The 17,164-nt window shown below is 38.0% G+C and overlaps 1 protein-coding gene and 1 long non-coding RNA gene across 14 annotated transcripts in view; one reads left to right on the top strand and one right to left on the bottom strand.

Annotated features, from left to right (window-relative positions):
* The window catches only part of ENAH (ENAH actin regulator), a 123,919-nt gene that overhangs the window by 72,715 nt on the left and 34,040 nt on the right, over positions 1–17,164 (top strand). For 12 of the 13 annotated variants that reach the window (XM_033513273.1, XM_033513272.1, XM_015621982.2 and 9 more), the window contains 2 exons: positions 5,474–5,639; positions 7,048–7,225. In XM_033513273.1, coding sequence (XP_033369164.1) covers positions 5,508–5,639; positions 7,048–7,225 — 310 coding nt within the window. In that variant the 5' untranslated portion in view covers positions 5,474–5,507. Of the gene's footprint in view, positions 1–5,473; positions 5,640–7,047; positions 7,226–11,533; positions 11,720–17,164 lie in introns of those variants that run through there. The other variant, XM_033513274.1, reaches the window with a different exon arrangement.
* Positions 5,421–6,461, bottom strand: LOC117244163. Its single transcript, XR_004496732.1, has 2 exons — positions 6,343–6,461; positions 5,421–5,649 (listed from the first exon to the last, which is right to left on the bottom strand). It is a non-coding gene; the product is annotated as an uncharacterized LOC117244163 (long non-coding RNA).

Genomic DNA, 17,164 nt, shown 5'->3' on the forward strand with positions numbered 1-17,164 from the left:
AGAAATGAATAAAATTAAAGCAGCTGATTAAGAGTTAAAACCTAAAGTAACCCAAAGTTCTCCCTGTCTCCTCACTCACATCTCCCCTGTCAACAAATCCAAGCGCCTTCCCCTACTCCCAAAAATAAATATTAAGCTATGTAATTGAGGTCAGTCTGGAGCATATTTGAGGGCATAGGAAACATTTTTGTGTTAACTTCAAGATGCTAAAAAGTAGCTTAACTGTTAAGCCAGATGAGCAACTTTGCATACATGATAACTTCGTCTACAGTGTCTGTTTTAGTTAATAGAAAGTAATGGTACAGTATATATGGGATTTTGTTTTGGTTTTGATTGGTTTTAACTCCTTAAGAGCAAAACTAGAGAACATACATTTTCACTGTGATGTGCCAGTTGGGGTTCAGGAACAAGCAGGAAAAATTACATTGCAAACCACCACCACTAAGATATAGAACTTTATATCTGGACCAGCATTTAGCTGCTTTTCAAAAACGTGTATTTTTAAGATTTTAGAATTGGAAATGTTTAGAGTTTCTTTCTAGCTTTGTGCCACATGGTTTGAAAATCCTAAACAGGCGTTTGATGAATCAGTGTCTCTTTCCATTCCTTCTGCCCCGCAAAGACTGCACATTTTAAGAACATGTTGTTATGTCTCTGTAAATTGAGAACATAGAAAAAAACCCTGAATCATCAGAAGCAGTGGTAATGGGATATAATTTTTAAAACCTTCATTGTTACATTACTGATGAAAATACTAAAGGTTGAAAATCAGAGCAATCACAGCTTTTCCTTGCTTTTGTTAGTATATTTAAATGATCTTTTCTTGGCTGCATTTGTGCTGTTTTACATAAGAGTTTGATCCTTGAAGTGTGTTTATCCTTTTTAGTTCTTGAGAGAGGAAAACCAAGTATCCACTTCTTGTGGAGAGGAGAAAAAAAAAAAAAAAGGCTTAGGTCAGCAGACTGGATTGGTGTCACTGTGCATTGAGCTTAAGAACTTGGGATGTGAAAGAATGAACACATTCCATCTGGGCAGAAGAATGATGTCTGCTAGGGTTCAGTTTGCTATGGTTTTTGAGCTTTTTGTATGATCTCATCACTGGAGGAGGAAAGTATATTCTCCCATAAGAATAATCTTATACTTATGATTCATTACTACTGTGGTTTTTTGTGTGAGCCTTTTGAGTGCCAGACCTCCCCCCACTCTTCCACCCCAAATAAAAACCAGCCACCCTGTCGTTGGCTTTATATGGTATTGATGTAGGTGGACTTAACCAGAATAATGGCTGGCTTTAACAATCAGAACCTTACATCTTTGTCTGGAGAATAACTCCTCCTAACATATATTTATCCAGCTATTTATCAAGCTTTACATTTTGGGAAGAGAGCTTTGTACACTTTGTCTCCTAAGGTTTGGTAAGCACTTTTTTGCATGAATGTTCCCTCGTATGAATTTTCTGTTTTCTGCAAATAATTTCATATACTTAGTTTACTAAGTTTACTTGGGTACATAGGATTTCTCAGTTTTCATTTGTTAATATTTCACCATAGTTCCTCAACACACTGCCTTGATAATTTAGCAGTCGGTTCTTGGAGCAGCTGTGCATTTTGGCAGTAGCCTGTGAAGCTGGAGATGCTCAATCTCCCACATCCCCTAATCAACTCACATATTGAAAAGGTGCAGGCTAATCCAAGTCTAATGGTTTCTGGAATCATTACAGCCCACCAGGAAGAGGAAAATTTGTAGATAGGCAAGTAGACCCAGTAGGATGCTTTTGAAGGCATAATGACATGGCAAAGAGATGAAGACCCTTTTTTTCTCTTGTAACATGACTGGAGACAATTTGTTTATTTGCCACCAGTGTAAGGTAATATGTAAAAAATCCGCATTTGTGATCAGACCAAAGTGATTCTGGTGAAGTGAATGAAGGAAACCATCCTAGCAGAGGTCATGTGAGGGACACACATGTTACAGCAAACCCTGGGGACTGGGAAGAGCTCATGTATAAATACTGAGATGGGTGAAGACCTGTTTGCTCTTACAAGTACAGCAGGAAAGTGTCATAAGCGTGAAAAGCATGAAATACAATAAATGATACCATTCTGATTCACTTGGCTCTTGTTCTTTTGCACTGAAGTTTAAGTTCATATATATTTGTAGCATACAAGTGACTGGTTCAGGTTCTACTAACACTGTATGCTAAAATCAGAATTTTCCTAGAAGAAGGTGAATCTTCAGAAAAAACATAAACCTTATTTTTCATTAGACCTGTCAAAGATAGTCATGAGCTAACTGTCAATTCTTGCTTTGGTGTAACCCTTTGAAGTTAATGAAATTGTAGTATCCATTTTATATTTTTTTGGGGGGTGGGGCGTTGATAATTATGATATATAATATACTATATTCAGATGCTAAGCTATCAAATTGGCCATTGAAGAGCAGAGCTAAACTCATGCCTCCATGCTTTTCTTCAGAAGGAATTGTAGTCACTTTAGAGACCTTATTAATAAGAGAGAGTAATTGAATAAATATCTCCTTCACCTACTAATGTATCATTGTTGAACCCTGGAAATAGGCTTTGTAGTGACTTTAGAGACCTTATTAATAAGAGAGAGTAATTGAATAAATATCTCCTTCACCTACTAATGTATCATTGTTGAACCCTGGAAATAGGCTAGCATCCTATGATGGTTTAATTTCTTTCTGATAGAGATCTTTTCTTTCATTTTTCCATCTTACTCTTGCAGTCTGATAAACAAAGTGCTTGTGTGGTGGGAACTGTTGGCAGGAGAGGAGTATGTCACCCTCAAATTGATACCTGGACATCAAAATTACACACCTGGAACACTGAAATTTTAGTCGTAGGATTTGTATGGAATGAAGGCAGAAGGTTTATTGTGTAGTGATTGAAAAGGTCAGCTGGAAATTGTATTTGTCATTTTTAAAAGTTCGTGAATCATCTCATATTTTTGTATGAATAAGAATAATTCCCTGTTATGAAAATTGTTTTGTTTTAAATAGAGCATGAAGTACTTGAGATCTAGACTTGGTTAATACTTCCAGTTATAAGACATGGCCTGAGAAGTGGAACTAAAAATAGTTCAGCAGTTGTTAAAGAAAAGCTAGAAATTCGGTTCAAGGTCATCTTATTTGCACTTGTGAAGAGTGCCACTTGAATACCGAATAGTTCTAAAATGAATAGGTTTTCCTTACTCTTTATTTCTTTATGTTTTTAGTATTTTAAATAAAATCATGTAAAAAGTTTTATAAATTTAGGCTGAATAAGAGCACCTGAAATTTGATGGTCTGTCTATTAATTAAGTCTCCTGCTCACTGTACCATTACTCAGTCCCTCTCTGGTTCTACCTTTGCAGTAATTGGAACATGTTAGCTTAGAATCATAGTCTCAATTTTAAACAAAATCTTTTTTTTTTTTAGTCTGGCACATGACTGAGTAGAAGTTACTTTTTGGCAAGAACTCTGCAAACCACATGGCTCTGCTTCCAAATCAGTATCTAGGTCCTGTCACCTATGGTTTATCATGCTTGTGATTGATCCAAATTGAACTACAGCAAAAATTTATTATGAAGTTTTCCAAGTTTACTGTCAAGCATTTTAGAAAAACCACTACTGTTTATGATGTACTTTGTGAACAGTACAGAATGTTTCTAGGTTTGAACTTTAAGATGTGTGCCAAAACATCTAAAAATAAAGAAATCCAGTAGGTTCTTGCACTGTCCTCAAGTGAAGGAACCGTATTTCACTGTGGCATATATTTAATGGGACTGTGAAATGCCTAAAAGGTCTACCAAAATTTATTTTCTTTGCATTTAATCTTTCTTCCTGGTTCAGATGTGGTCCTTCCACTCTAAACTATAAAATATGCTTAGAAAAGAAGCACTTTAGTTATGTATATTAGGACTTAAATATCCCTAAATGGAACTAGAAAAAGGGTGGTCTAATTAGAGGTTGTAATCCCATTCTGATCTAGCTGTTGAATTGGGGATGGGATTAGAACACGTGCATTTTTAAAATTAAGAACCTATTTCCTCATTTGATCATGAATCTCCCACGTGCATGAGAGACATGGTCTCAGTATTCTCTCTTCTCCATGAGCCTTGAAAAGCATCCCAGTGTTGAGCACTTTTCTAATTATTAGAATGCCATGGAAAGTGTAATGGAAATTGAGTCTGTTTTCTCAAAAATGTCGGTATTGAAAGTTAACAAAACAGCTGGATGTACTTCAGAATTTTCATGTGTTGGGAGATGTGAATAAGATACTAGGAAATTCAGCATGGTCTTTGAGGAAAAAAAAGCCCAACAAACACACACACCCCTTCCCCAACCAACCAACCAATAAAAACCACAAAAAAACCCAAGACAGATGGGTGGCCATGGGATGTCTCCCATCCTTTCCCTCTTTCATAAAAGATGAAGAAATGCTCCTTTACTTTCCATGAGGGATGTATGTCTCTTCAGCCTTCTCAGTTTTCCAAATGGCAGGCCACATTCCTTGCAAAGGCAGGCATCATGTGCTTTCTATAATGTTGGATGTGCTGGGCTGGTATGTTCAGAGAGTCTGACTTACTGATAAGAAATCATTCCTTTCTATTTTTATTTCCTGTCTGCATCTGTGGGACATTTCCCGCAAAGACAGCCTGCATGGTATCACCCTTTCCTCTCCTAATAAATAGTCTGGTTTTGGTATGGTCTGATTTCATATGTTTCTTATATGATGACATTCATGATATGCTCCTTTTTAACTTCAGGCTGTAGCTCAGCTTCCAGAGGACTGGCATAATCAGGATTAGCTACTGATGGCAATCTCCTGATGAGTTTGTACTTTTTGGTGATCAGTAGAACCTTTTCTCAGGGAGAAAATGTTACATCTGTGTGTCAACTGTTGTAAAACGTGCCAAAACCAAAGTGTGTCTCATTTATAAGCCAGTGAAATTTTTGTGCTGGACTTTATTCTGTATGTTTGTTTTCTTCTCTGTATGTTAAAAGGTGCAAGAGCCTTCTAGTTCTCACTTCTTGTAGAAGTAGTTTCCACTGGGAAAGTGTAGATTGTATGAAGCTAGTGCAACTCCAGATCTTTCCTCTTTGGTCTTCACAGAAAGCTTTGTGAATGGTTATGGCATTTACTTAAAATTTGTGGCTGGTAATGAGGAAAAAGGAGGGGGAAAAAAACCTGTAAGGAGAAAAAAGTGCAAAAAGAACAAGTGAATACCTTCTTGATCTCTTTTATTTGTTGTCAGGCCTGTCTGTCTGGACCACAGCTTTTCAGAATGAATGCATGTAAGCAAAATGTCCAAGTCCTGGTGGTTTTGTATTCAGAAAGGTGGAGGTTTCAGCAGCTTGCAAGGAGTATTGCTTTAAGATTTTGAGTAAAAAACAACCCAACAAGTCAACCAGAAAGATGATGCTTTGCCACAAGTAATTTTATTTTCTTCTCCACTTTGTATATTAACAGTGAACAGAGTATCTGCCAAGCACGAGCTGCTGTAATGGTCTACGACGATGCCAATAAGAAATGGGTACCAGCTGGTGGATCAACTGGATTCAGCAGAGTTCACATATATCATCACACAGGCAACAACACATTCAGAGTAGTGGGCAGGAAGATTCAGGATCATCAGGTGAGGAAATCTATAAAAATATAGAATATTAAGTCTTCAGCAAAATTGTGGGACCAATGAAAAATAAATTGATTTTTTTTTTAACTGAAGTAGCAGAACTATTATTGCTTTTTCCCTGTGAACTAAGCACTTTGCATACCCCCAAGGCAATAGTTCTTTTGCCATTCCTTCCTACAGATATCTATTTATAAAGGCTAGTGGTGTACACAGAAGTCATCTGGTTCTTTTTAAGGCAAAGTGGCAACCTGAAAGCTTTTCTCCCCCACTCTACTCTGTGAGCTGCAGCCTGGGTAGACACCAGCAGTTCTTTTAGCTCTTCCTATTTCATCCAAACTTGGATGCATGGTATCTCATTTCCCCAGATCATCTTGTTCAAAAAAATCTTCTGATACTTGGTAATGCTGATCATCTGCCACTTTAAGGGAGTGAGAAGGGAGTAACAGGGATTACATCTTAATTTCCTTGATGAAATTACTGGATCATGATTAAATGGCAAATTAGTGCTCTGTCTGTAAAGGTGCTCTGCCATATGATACTTGGGATGGGGTTAAAAAACTAATCTTTTGTTTGAGGCAAGCTTCTTATATTTGTTTCCCTCCCTCCCAGCATTTCATAGAATTCTTTTGGTCTGTTCTTGGTCATTTATCACACATCTGAAGCCTAGACTGGTAATCTCCTGTGTGATTTGTTATTAAACACTTACTCCAAGTAATAAACGCTCTCTGTGCATTCATCTGATACCAAACGTGGGTTTTTTTCTCCCATTATTCAGCAGAAAAAGGTGAGAGGTGAGTTTTCCAAGTGCAATGGGATCCTCTTAGTGGATGGCTTGTAGTAAATGGTTCCCCTAATAGCTCAAATTTATCATCTTTTGTGTGAGTTACAACAATCTTGCAAGATGATACCCTATGATCCTGGTACAAATCCAGTAAACTGCTGCTGAAAGCCCTGCAGGCCAAGGGGTGCAGCAGCCACAGGGAGAAAGTGATAACTTGATTAAAAAAGAAACCTAACAAATACCCTGTGAAACTCATGGGAAATTGAGTTCCTGAATTTCAGATGTGTATTTGACATCAAGTAGTCTGCTGCTGGAAGCCAGAGCTGGTGATGTTACTACATCGCTGTTAGGAAACATTGCTGCATCTTTTGAAGTGAGGACACTTAAGCTACAAAAGTTGATACAAAATATCTCATTAGTCCCCTTGTGTATTCCCATCACTGATTACAGAGAGGGTTGGAATTTGAAAATTGAAATGGTTGTGTGTTTTCAGCATTGTGTTTCACAGATTATGCGTCGTGAATTAACAGGTGTGGTGGAGGAATTAAAATCTACACAAAACTGAAACTTCTGATGTAACAGCAATTTTGAACATAAGTAATTTTATGTATTTTTTTTAAATGATTATAGGTGGTAATAAATTGTGCCATTCCAAAAGGGCTGAAGTACAATCAGGCTACACAGACCTTCCACCAGTGGCGTGATGCTAGGCAGGTGTATGGTCTGAATTTTGGCAGCAAAGAAGATGCCAATGTCTTCGCAAGTGCCATGATGCATGCCTTAGAAGTATTAAATTCACAGGAAGCTGGTAAGAGTCTCTTCAATAGTTTTTTTCTCCTAAGATTGTTCAAATACAGAAAAATTCAAATGTTTATGCATGAAAGTCTGTAAGTCTGGTTTCTAATCATGATTAAGCTTCTAGGTGTTTTAATTATTTGGGTGTTTTGTCTAACTAATGACTGTTTCTTAACAGTGCTTCTCAACTCGACTGATGTCCCTGTAATTGCACTTTCTAGCAAGCAAATCAATTTTTATGTTTCTGTATTAGATACAGAAACTGCTGGCTTTGCCTTTTTTTTAAGGAAGCAAAACAAAAAGACCTGCCCAAGAAGCATGTACCTTGTAACAAGGATACTTTTCAGGATTTCTAGAGACATCCAGTTTCCTACTGTGTGTTGGTATTTTTGCTTCTCTCTGATCACTGGTTTATTATAAAAATGTGAAGTTTTTTTCCTTCCAAACTTTGGAATTCAGGTAATCTTCTCTGGCAGTTCTTACCATGCAGAGTTTTCTAGCTCAGAGGCCTTGAATCCAGGGTTAACATTCAGGTGAGCATAATTTAAACACCTGGTCTGTAATTTCATTTGTTTGAGGACCAGGGTGACATATGTTTATAAAACAGTGGTGGAAAAATGCCTGGCTTTCAGTCTTCTGCTGATATCTGTAACATATTCTAGGTAAGCTCCACAGCAAAATGATCAGTGTAACACTGTGACACACACAGAGAGAGTTTCTTTTAAAAGACTAAGAGTCTTTTGTGTTCTTGTAACCAAATAGAATTCTTTTGTCCTCATTAAACTTTAAAGATTGCCCATGTAACAAGAGATAGTACTTGTGTGCCAGTTTTCTTTCTCCTGTGTAGAAGAGAGGCTGTAGATAACTATACTAGGGCTCAACTACAGCAAAAAAGGTGGTTTTATCAGGTTGGTTTTTATTCTGGTAGTCATTTCAAGACTTACCTTTTGAAACTAAGCTGTCTAGACTGTGGATGGTACATTCTGCAGTGCTTACACTGTTATGCAACTTAGGAGGCCAAAATAGAAATTTTGATAGCTCGAGTTAGGAGGTTTCTTTTTGCCTGCTAAAATAACCCAGTTGTGATTCCCAGTCTCCTTCCTCTCAGCTGGGTGTTTTCTCTTCTAAATTCCTCAGTTCTACTTTCCCTAAGGGTTACTCAGGTGTAAACTTTTCATGTATTCTGACTTTTCATCTCCTGTCACCCAACCAACGTTTGGGAACACGTGAAGTGTTGGTTTGTAGCCTTCCAATGAAAAGGCCTGATTAATGGTAATTACCACAGGTTTGAAGGGTTTAAGTTCTTTCCCATTACCTGTACTTGTTATGTGAAGAATTTATGTGTTTCAGTGTGTATATGTGCATATCCATACCTTCATAACTCAGTTTAACTCCTCATAACGCTAAACCTGAGCTGCTAGAGAGGCTGAAATGACATAGGCAGGGATGGCATTGCTCACTTTTTAGTTAGACTGTGTGTCCTTTTTTGATTTTTCTGGCTTGTAATTTGTCTAATGACTCTTTCTCTTGCTACTTTATGCAAGGTGTTTGTGGGCTGCTGCATTGTTATATTGTTTAGTAGTAGAAACTTCACTAAACAGAGATGCCACTTCAGTTTGTAAAGACTTGGATAAAACTAAAATTTTACTATTGTTAAATTTCATAACTGTATACAATTTATCACAGCCTGGGTGCTGACTACAGTGCTGTTGTCCTCTGTTTTGTTCTCAACAATTCTGAGATGGAAATGAATTGAGCTTTGTAACTATGAAAGTTTGAAAGTACCTGGGTGTAACCTTTAAGTTTTTGAATTACAGGGTGGTCACTTTGTTTCTCCTTCTTGAGAACTTGATTTGGTAGCAGCAGGCACAAGTCAAAATGCATTAATTAGCTGCATCACAAGCTAATGGTGAGCACAGGAGATAATTGTTCTTCCCTGGCTCCTGTCAGCCAAGGGCTGTAGTGTTTTAAGATCAGCTGTCACCTGTGTCACAGACAGATAGGTGCCCTAGCTTCCATCAAGATGAAATAAAACCAAACCTTAACATTATCAGCATTGTTTCAGCAGTTGCGGTTTTGCACTGCTGCTTTAAAAAAAAAAAATAAAAAAATTCCTAATAAGGCACACAGAATTGCTCTGTCTCATATCACTTCCAGACAATGTTTAAAGATAAATGGTCATAATGTTTCTGTGTTAGAGTACTGTCAACAAGTGCTCCTAAGTTTATCAGCTGGTAAGTTTGTCAATGATCTAGATGTCACTTTTCTGACCTGTATCAGTGTAAGAAGTAAAAAAGATCAAGTATCTTTCTGAACATGCTGCTTCAATAATGGAAATAGGTTGCTAAGTGGCTTGCAGTTTAGAAACAAACTAATTATGCTCCCTGCTCAAAGTTCAGTAAATTTTGTTTCTCTGTGATTGGTATAATTTCCCAAAAGTGCAGCTAAAAATGAATCCTTGGTGTTAGGGTTCTTCCCGCCCCCAGCATCTCTGAAATAGATGAATATTTACTTAGATGGGTCACTGGCTCTGAGGCTCTTAATATTTGCTCTTCATTTTAGGAAATGGATTGCAACTGCCTCCCTTTTATAAACCAATTACTCTTTCTGAAAAGGTGTTGGGAGGGTATGTGTCATAAAATAAACTTACACTGATATGTGATGATCAATACATTATATGTGGTTAGTTTTGTTTCTTTCATTGTATCTGCTTGGCTTTTAAAAATGTCCAACACATGCAGTCCTCGTTGGTATTTTGCTGATACTGCTTAAAAAATCTGTACTTGAAGATGACAACTTGTCTCTACTAGTTTAAATAAATTCCTTTGTTTACTACTGTATCCAAAATGGCATCTAGAATCTTCAACTGAAATAAAATAAAGGAATCCTACATAGATAGCTTCCCTTTTATTCTAGAATTAAATCCAGTTAAGGTTAGATTCTTGCAGTATCCTTATTTTCTGCTGTGCTTTCTCATTTTGGCAATTTATTTTATCAGCTTGCTTATTTTACGTTGTATTTTATTCATAAAAGGAAAGCAGTTTTAATGTTAGCTGAGCATACTATTCAGAAATTCATAAAGCTGTAGATGAATTTTAAATTTTAAGCAAGGGTTCATAGAAGTCTTAAACAACTTCAGAGGGATATTAAAGATTAAGTTGTGTACATCCTTTTGGTTTGCAAGTCAGCTGTTGGATATGGCTCTCTCGCACTTATTTTAAAATAAAATTAAATCATGGTCTCCTTCTCTTGCATATATTTGAAAAATGTCATTGATCTTTTAGTTGGCATCCTCAGCTGTTCTGCTGGCTGCTGGCAAAATTGGAGGTTGTTTAATTTAGGATCTCCCTCTAGTGGATCTGCTGGAGTTGAGGCACCGCTGAGCTCACAGGGACAGGCTCTTTGTCCTTCTGATGAGTTCAGAATGCAGAGTAAAAATCTCTGAAGTTAATAGTAAAGGCTTTACTGCAAGTGGCAGCTTTCTGCTAAAAAAACAGTGCAGGTTTGTCTCAAAGGACTCAGAAGCAATGGCTGCCTTATCAGTGAAACTGCTGCAAATGTGCTGCAGATTTAGGATTTTATCTTCCCCCTGAATTATAGGACTGATAAAATGAATGTCTTAACTTCTCAAATGGTTGAACTCTGTTTAGTTATTTAAATGTCAAAATGTTTTAGCTCTGTTCTGGTTTGAATGATTGCATTAGCAAACCCCATTTTCCTGCTAGCTAGTTGGGCAGATTATAGGCAACCTGCAAATCCAGAAGAGAAGGGACAACACAGGACTTTGTCTTGGAATTTTAAAGAATTAAATACTGCAGATTCCTACCCCACACTGTTTCAGAAATGCATTGAAAGTGAACCAAGGTTTTTTTATGGCACTCATTTGGGAAAATTTTGAAAGACTTAGTGCTCGTTACGTTAAATAACTGTTCACCATGGTCAGAAGTGACACCTTCATCAAATGACAAGTGCATGTCATCAAGTTTAATAAGAGGTCAGATGAGGAGGGTTTCTGGCTCTAAGGCTGTGTGCAGTGTTATTCAGTAATTGGTCTTGTCTGGAGATGACAGCTCGCTGCAAAGGTTTTACATTGCATTACAAAGAAAATTTTCATATCTGCATTAAGTAGGGCTCATTGTTGCAATCAAAGTGGCTCTGGAATAAGAGAAAAGCTTCAATGAAAGGAAATTAGACGGCTGAGAATTCTCTGATACGTGAGACAATGGATTATTTCTTTGAAGGAATAAGGTCATGTAAGGGAAGCTTGTGTTGGGAGGAACAAAGGAGTATCATACTCAGTTTTGCTGCAAAAGGCACCTTCTAGTTCAGCTGGAATCGGTGTTGCTTTGTGTGGCATCTATCTTCAGCCTCAGGAAAGCCTTGCTAAGAGAATAGGAAACCAAGTGTGAGGTTTATAGATGTGCAGTTTACGTCTGAGGAGGTCCTTGGAGTTGTTTGTTGCGGAAGATGAAAGCGGCAAAAGAACTGAAGGAAGGATGTCACAACAGTAAATAAGTCTATTTTAATTCTTTCTAATAGAATTAAATAGATGTAAGATTTGAGATGGTTTTTGTACTAATTTGTAACAGTTATATTTTGGTTCTTGAAGAGATTTTGGAATGTTCTGGATATGAAGGCAAGGTCAGGAAGAGCTTCAGTGAATCTGGTCTAGTATTGCCTTAGACCACAGTTTAATTCAGAGGAAAACTTAGGAAATAGAAGGGGTTTTTTGTTTCAAAGGTGTCATTATTTTGTTCTTCTGACCCTGGAGGGGAAAAAGCCCCTGTGGTTCAAGGTTTTTGAATTCCTCTTGAATGAGTAACTCTAGAAGTTAGGTTGTCCAGTTATTAAATAAACAAATCTTTATTCACAGCTGTATATCGATGTGCAGTCCTTTCTCTTCCAGCAGAGATAGGTAATTAAATCCTTGCTGATAGGGGAATGCAGTCAAATCATGGATTGAATAATTTAATATCTTTGGGAAATGCAAACTGAAACAAAAATTGGGGTTGCCTAATTGGAATATATAGAGAGACTACAGAAGACTGAAATAAGGAAAGTATATGTGGAGCTTGGGGGGTGCTTTTCTTTGTACTGTTTTGGTTCATGTCATGCTAAAACTTGTTTTGGGAGAAGAAAAATTCTACAGCAGTGAAGTAATTATGCTATACCTGCACTCTTAGCAAGCCTCTGGAACAGGCTGTCAGCACTCCCTGTCAGAACAGGAGTAACATGATGGTATTTTTATTACCTGTGTTGTCAAAAGTTGGATAACATCTCTGGTCTTGCTAGCAAGATTTTCCCCTTCCTTTTAAATGTGGATTGATTAAAAATTTTTTTGGGTCGTTACTACTTGTTCATAATAGCTAATACTGATTAGGTAATCCTGATTTATGCACCAAAATGTTGACCTTACAGGAAGTTCTACCTGTTCATTGGACAGAGTACTTCCTCTTCATTGTAATTGCACATAAGATTATTGAAAGCATCATAAGTGTTAGTTGTGGTGTTTGGAAGTGAAGGGAGGGTTGCTAAGTTTTCAGAGTTACACAGACTTTGATGGGTTGCCTGTATGGTGTTTGTAATTTTTTTTTTTTTTTTTTTTTTTTTTGTTCTTCAGAATTAGTGGTGTATCATGTGAAAGCATTAAGTTTTAGGTGAAGAATTTAATTAAAATCTGGTAGCTGGTCTAAACTGAATGGCAAATATAAATAGAAGTACATTAATTTATGGATAGAATTTTGTTTACTAAACATAGAGGAATATCAGCATGTTTTACTGTTGAGGGTTTATAGTGCTGTCTTTAAAAATAATATCAGTAGAAGTTGTAGACAGATTAAATCTGCCTTTTGGGAGCAGGGTGTTTTCATAAAAGTCATGAAGATAGTTGTGAAATATACCTTGGTTAGGCTCATTTCTGTAGTATTATACAATATCTACCAATAGTGACAGTCATCACCTATAACATTGCTATTTAAACAAATTTGACAGGGCTAAGGGTGGAGGAGAAGCTATAAATATCCCACAGTAGATAGTACTGAGATATTTAACTTCAGTACTCGCTCCTTTAAGTTTGTGGTACTGTAGTCTCATTATGCAGCAGTAGTTGCCTGCTGGTGAAGCTTTGTGTCCCCCAGCATGAAAGGGTGGCAGAGGGAAGCTGGAAGCTGCTGAGGTCCCCCAGCACACTGGTGCTGAGCCAAGCCTGGCTCACAGGTTATCAGTGCCTGCCTTCCAAGGCGCTGCTGGCACTGATAGGGGGTTCTGCTGGCACTGATAGAAGGCTTACCTCCACTTAAATTCATGTGTGTTTTAATGCATAGTTTTGTTATTCTCGTTGCCTTTTATTACCTTGATCAAGTTAAAACAGCTTGTGGAGTGGAAAGAGTTTACTTTCAGGTTTGGAGTGATGATTGAATTAACTCAGCTGAAGGTATTTCCAGAGTGGTAGCTGTGAGTGAGGAAGTTTGAAGGGAAGTCTTGTCTGGAAGATGATTCTCCCAAACAGAAATACGAGAGAAAGTTTTGTCACTAGTTAATGCCCTTGTTTTTGGCCATCGTAGTCTTGCATGTGAACTCGTAACGCACTTGCAGGGCTCGAGGAGTGATGTGGTTTTGGTTCTGCTGAACATTGGTTAGCAAATCAGCCCAGACTTTGTTCTGGCATGGTCTAGAGCAGGACAGGCTCTGAGTGGGAGAAGGAGCTGGAAACACATGAAAGAGGGATACTTCACCATAGTTGTTGTTCCTATTGCTTCTTGCACAGATCTCTGAAAAGCCTGCTGTCCATTCATTCAGAAAACATTTTACCATTTAGTCAAACACTTTTTAAAAAAATAAGTTTGTATACCCTAAGAAAAATACATATGTTTTGCTGTAGCTTTGAACTCTTGCCTGGGGTGTGGGCTTTGATTAATAGAAGTATTCAAACTGTCCTTAAACAAAATATTTTCTAAAGATTGTGATTAGCCGGTTCCCTTATGTTTATACCATATACGTGTACAAATAAATTCGCTGTCCACTTTCAGTCTTTGAAAAGACTTCTAAAAGACATATCTCATTCAAAAAAATGAATACTTCGATTTGAATATCAGACTGTATAATTGGAACACTTCTTAGTTTTGGCACTAACATACTGAGAAGTGAACGAGTGGAAATTCTTAGTTACTGAGTTGTTTATATAAACTGTTTCTCTGGGGAGAAAATGGAGGTCTTCACCTCAAACTAAAATTCTTACATGGGATAGTTGACCAGCTTTTCTAGATTTATTCAGAAAATAGGGCTTGTCTTTTACTGCTGTACTCTGAAATACAGTAACTGCAGGAGTGATGTTTTCTGTGGTTTTGCCTTCTTGAATTGGAGCATGTGGTGTTCTGAGGAAGATTTCACGTGATCTGGCAGCCCCACTGGTTCCCCCCAAACCCCATTTCATCCATCTTTATGTTACCAGCTCCCATGTAAGCCTGTCCAGCCAAATGAAAGCACAAACTGTAGCTCAGTGTGTGACTTGCAGGACATGTGTTGTGCCAATCTCTGAACAGCTGATGCTTGGGGTTTTTTAGGGCTATAGGAATGTGCTATTTTCAATATCAGCCAGTGTCAACACTGATAACATACAATGCAGCTGGCATTAAAAGTGAGGTAGGGTGTGGTGTGACACTCCAAAACAGACAAGGTAACTGGAAAGCAACAGAGGAACAAAAGGCATTGAGGGAGGACAAACCATGTGTTTCTTTCCCCAGATTGCCAGTTATGCTTTCATAGGGTTGTGCAACTGAAATTGGCTTGGCTTTTGAATAAAGATACAAGGTAACCAGTCGATTAGGGCTGAAAAATTGAGGAGTTTGATAAACTGTAACTCTGGTTGTGCTTTAAAAGGGTGATGTTTGGGATGCTTGGTTTGGTTCAAGCAGTCCCCAGTAGTCTGATGTTGATGTTCTGATGTGTGATGTTGATGCCACTATAATTGTCTGTGTGATAGCATGAAGAACCAGGTCTGGCTGTCATCTAGCTGGTGGAAATGCTCAATGCAGGCTTTTTTCCCTGGGATTTTTAATGTGTTAGATTTCCAGTCCATCTCTCACCACACAGTTGACTGAACTGTCACAGAGGAGGAAGGGTGATGCAAAGGTGAGAATAAGCTGAAAAACAGAAAGCACTGAAACTGGAATGGCTGCTGAACAAATTAGTATGAAATTATATCCTCTGTCTGTCAGAATGTGCTGCAGAGTGCACCATCTGTGCTTTTTTAGAAAAAGAGAGATGTTAGGTTTTCTTTAAAACTCAGAATGAATAGACCATTCAGCCTCATCTCTCACTTGGCTTATATTGGCTTCTGAAGATGAAGTGATCCTGTAGGAGGATCAGAGTTCTTTTCCAGGCAGTATCTGAGTATTTCTCATGGGGGTTGATGTTTCTGAAGTATCTTGAAGTGTTCAAAAGCCTCTGAGAGAGGTTTTTATTAGCTAGTTCCTGTTTATTTAATATACCACCTGTCCTGCTACCCAGGCAGTTGTATTTTAGCAATGAAGTGGTAGTCTTTGCTTGCTGTAATAAACCTGCCAGGATAAAACACACTTTTCCACCTGGCATGTGCCTTTAATTTTCTAATGTTTGTTAGCAAGGTGGCTGCAGAGGGAAATTTCATAAGAAAACAGGATGGATGACTTGGGAGCTGAACTTTCCTTTCTTGAGAGCCTTTGGTATGCTCAGGTTGCATTTCCTTGTGGCAAAAATGCATAAGTACATAAGAAGTACTGGAACCACGAGATTAATTGTCAGCAGGTGAATTTGTTCTGTCTCCTGTGTGCATAGCTATGAAAGAAGCCCATCACTGGAGTAGGGTGGCCATGTTAAAGCTGACTTGGATTGCTCATGTTTGCCTTGTGTAGAATTGATGGATAATGTGGTTTTCTGAAGGACAGTGCTCTGGAACAAAGTTTGGAGGCTGCAAGAAGAGGTTTTCTCATAGCTAGGTATGTTGGAATAGTGCAGCTGAAGCTTGGTGTTTGCTTTCTGGAAGTGTTGGCTCAAGAAGGACTAAGGGTAGAAGGGTTGGAGAGTGGTGGTCTGCATCCAGCTACTGCAGCATGATAATACCTTCTTAAAAAAAAAAACAACTTAGATACTCTTAAAGATTAAATTGGTAGAAGCTTCAACTTTTCATTTTTACTGCATTTTTAGTACAAAGTGGTTCTGGTTGGTATGCAGACACCTTGTAACCCTTTCTTTTTATTTTTGTTCTTCATTATGAATTTTTAGGTCAGTGTGCTTCCTTCTGAGGAATAGGATGGGAATTTCGTCACATACCTGCTACTTAGTGTTGCTTGCAGTTTGCAGCTCAAGGTGTGAGCCTTGACTTACTCCAGGTGTTCTGTTGGGCATGGCAAGCAGCAGCAGTGGTGCTTATAGCACCTTTAACTGCTGCTGGATTGTGTCTACTTGTAAAAGTCCATGAAAGGCTGCAGCCTGGTGCAGCAAATAGCCCAGCTGCCTGGGAGCTGCAGTCATGGTTTAATGGGCATGAAAGCTTTCCACCTGTCACACAGGGGAGAGGAGAGGAGGACATGCATCTTACGGAAGTTTTAAAGCAGAAAAATTTTCAAGATGAGCCACGTGGCAGATATTTCTACATAATGATAAATTAATAATTAAATTATCATTGCAGTCCAGTGTTTTACATTTAAAATACTATAGGTTTTATACCTGTGGGTGTCTCTTGGAGATACTTGATGCCAAAACAGTGCATCCCAAGCAGCAACAAGCCATTAGGTATAAGGGCCTAATGCTTGCTGGAAAAATAACTAAAGGAAGACACCACCTCTGCAGTACACTGCCTGCTTTTATCTTCCACAATTAAGTTCCATTACTTTTTGTAATTGTAGGGTACATAGATAGTGTACACTTCTATAATTTTCATGATTAAAGATCACAGTGGACACAATACTGTGAC

This window comes from Parus major, chromosome 3 (genome assembly GCF_001522545.3).
Source record: "Parus major isolate Abel chromosome 3, Parus_major1.1, whole genome shotgun sequence".
NCBI classification, from domain to species: Eukaryota; Metazoa; Chordata; class Aves; order Passeriformes; family Paridae; genus Parus; species Parus major.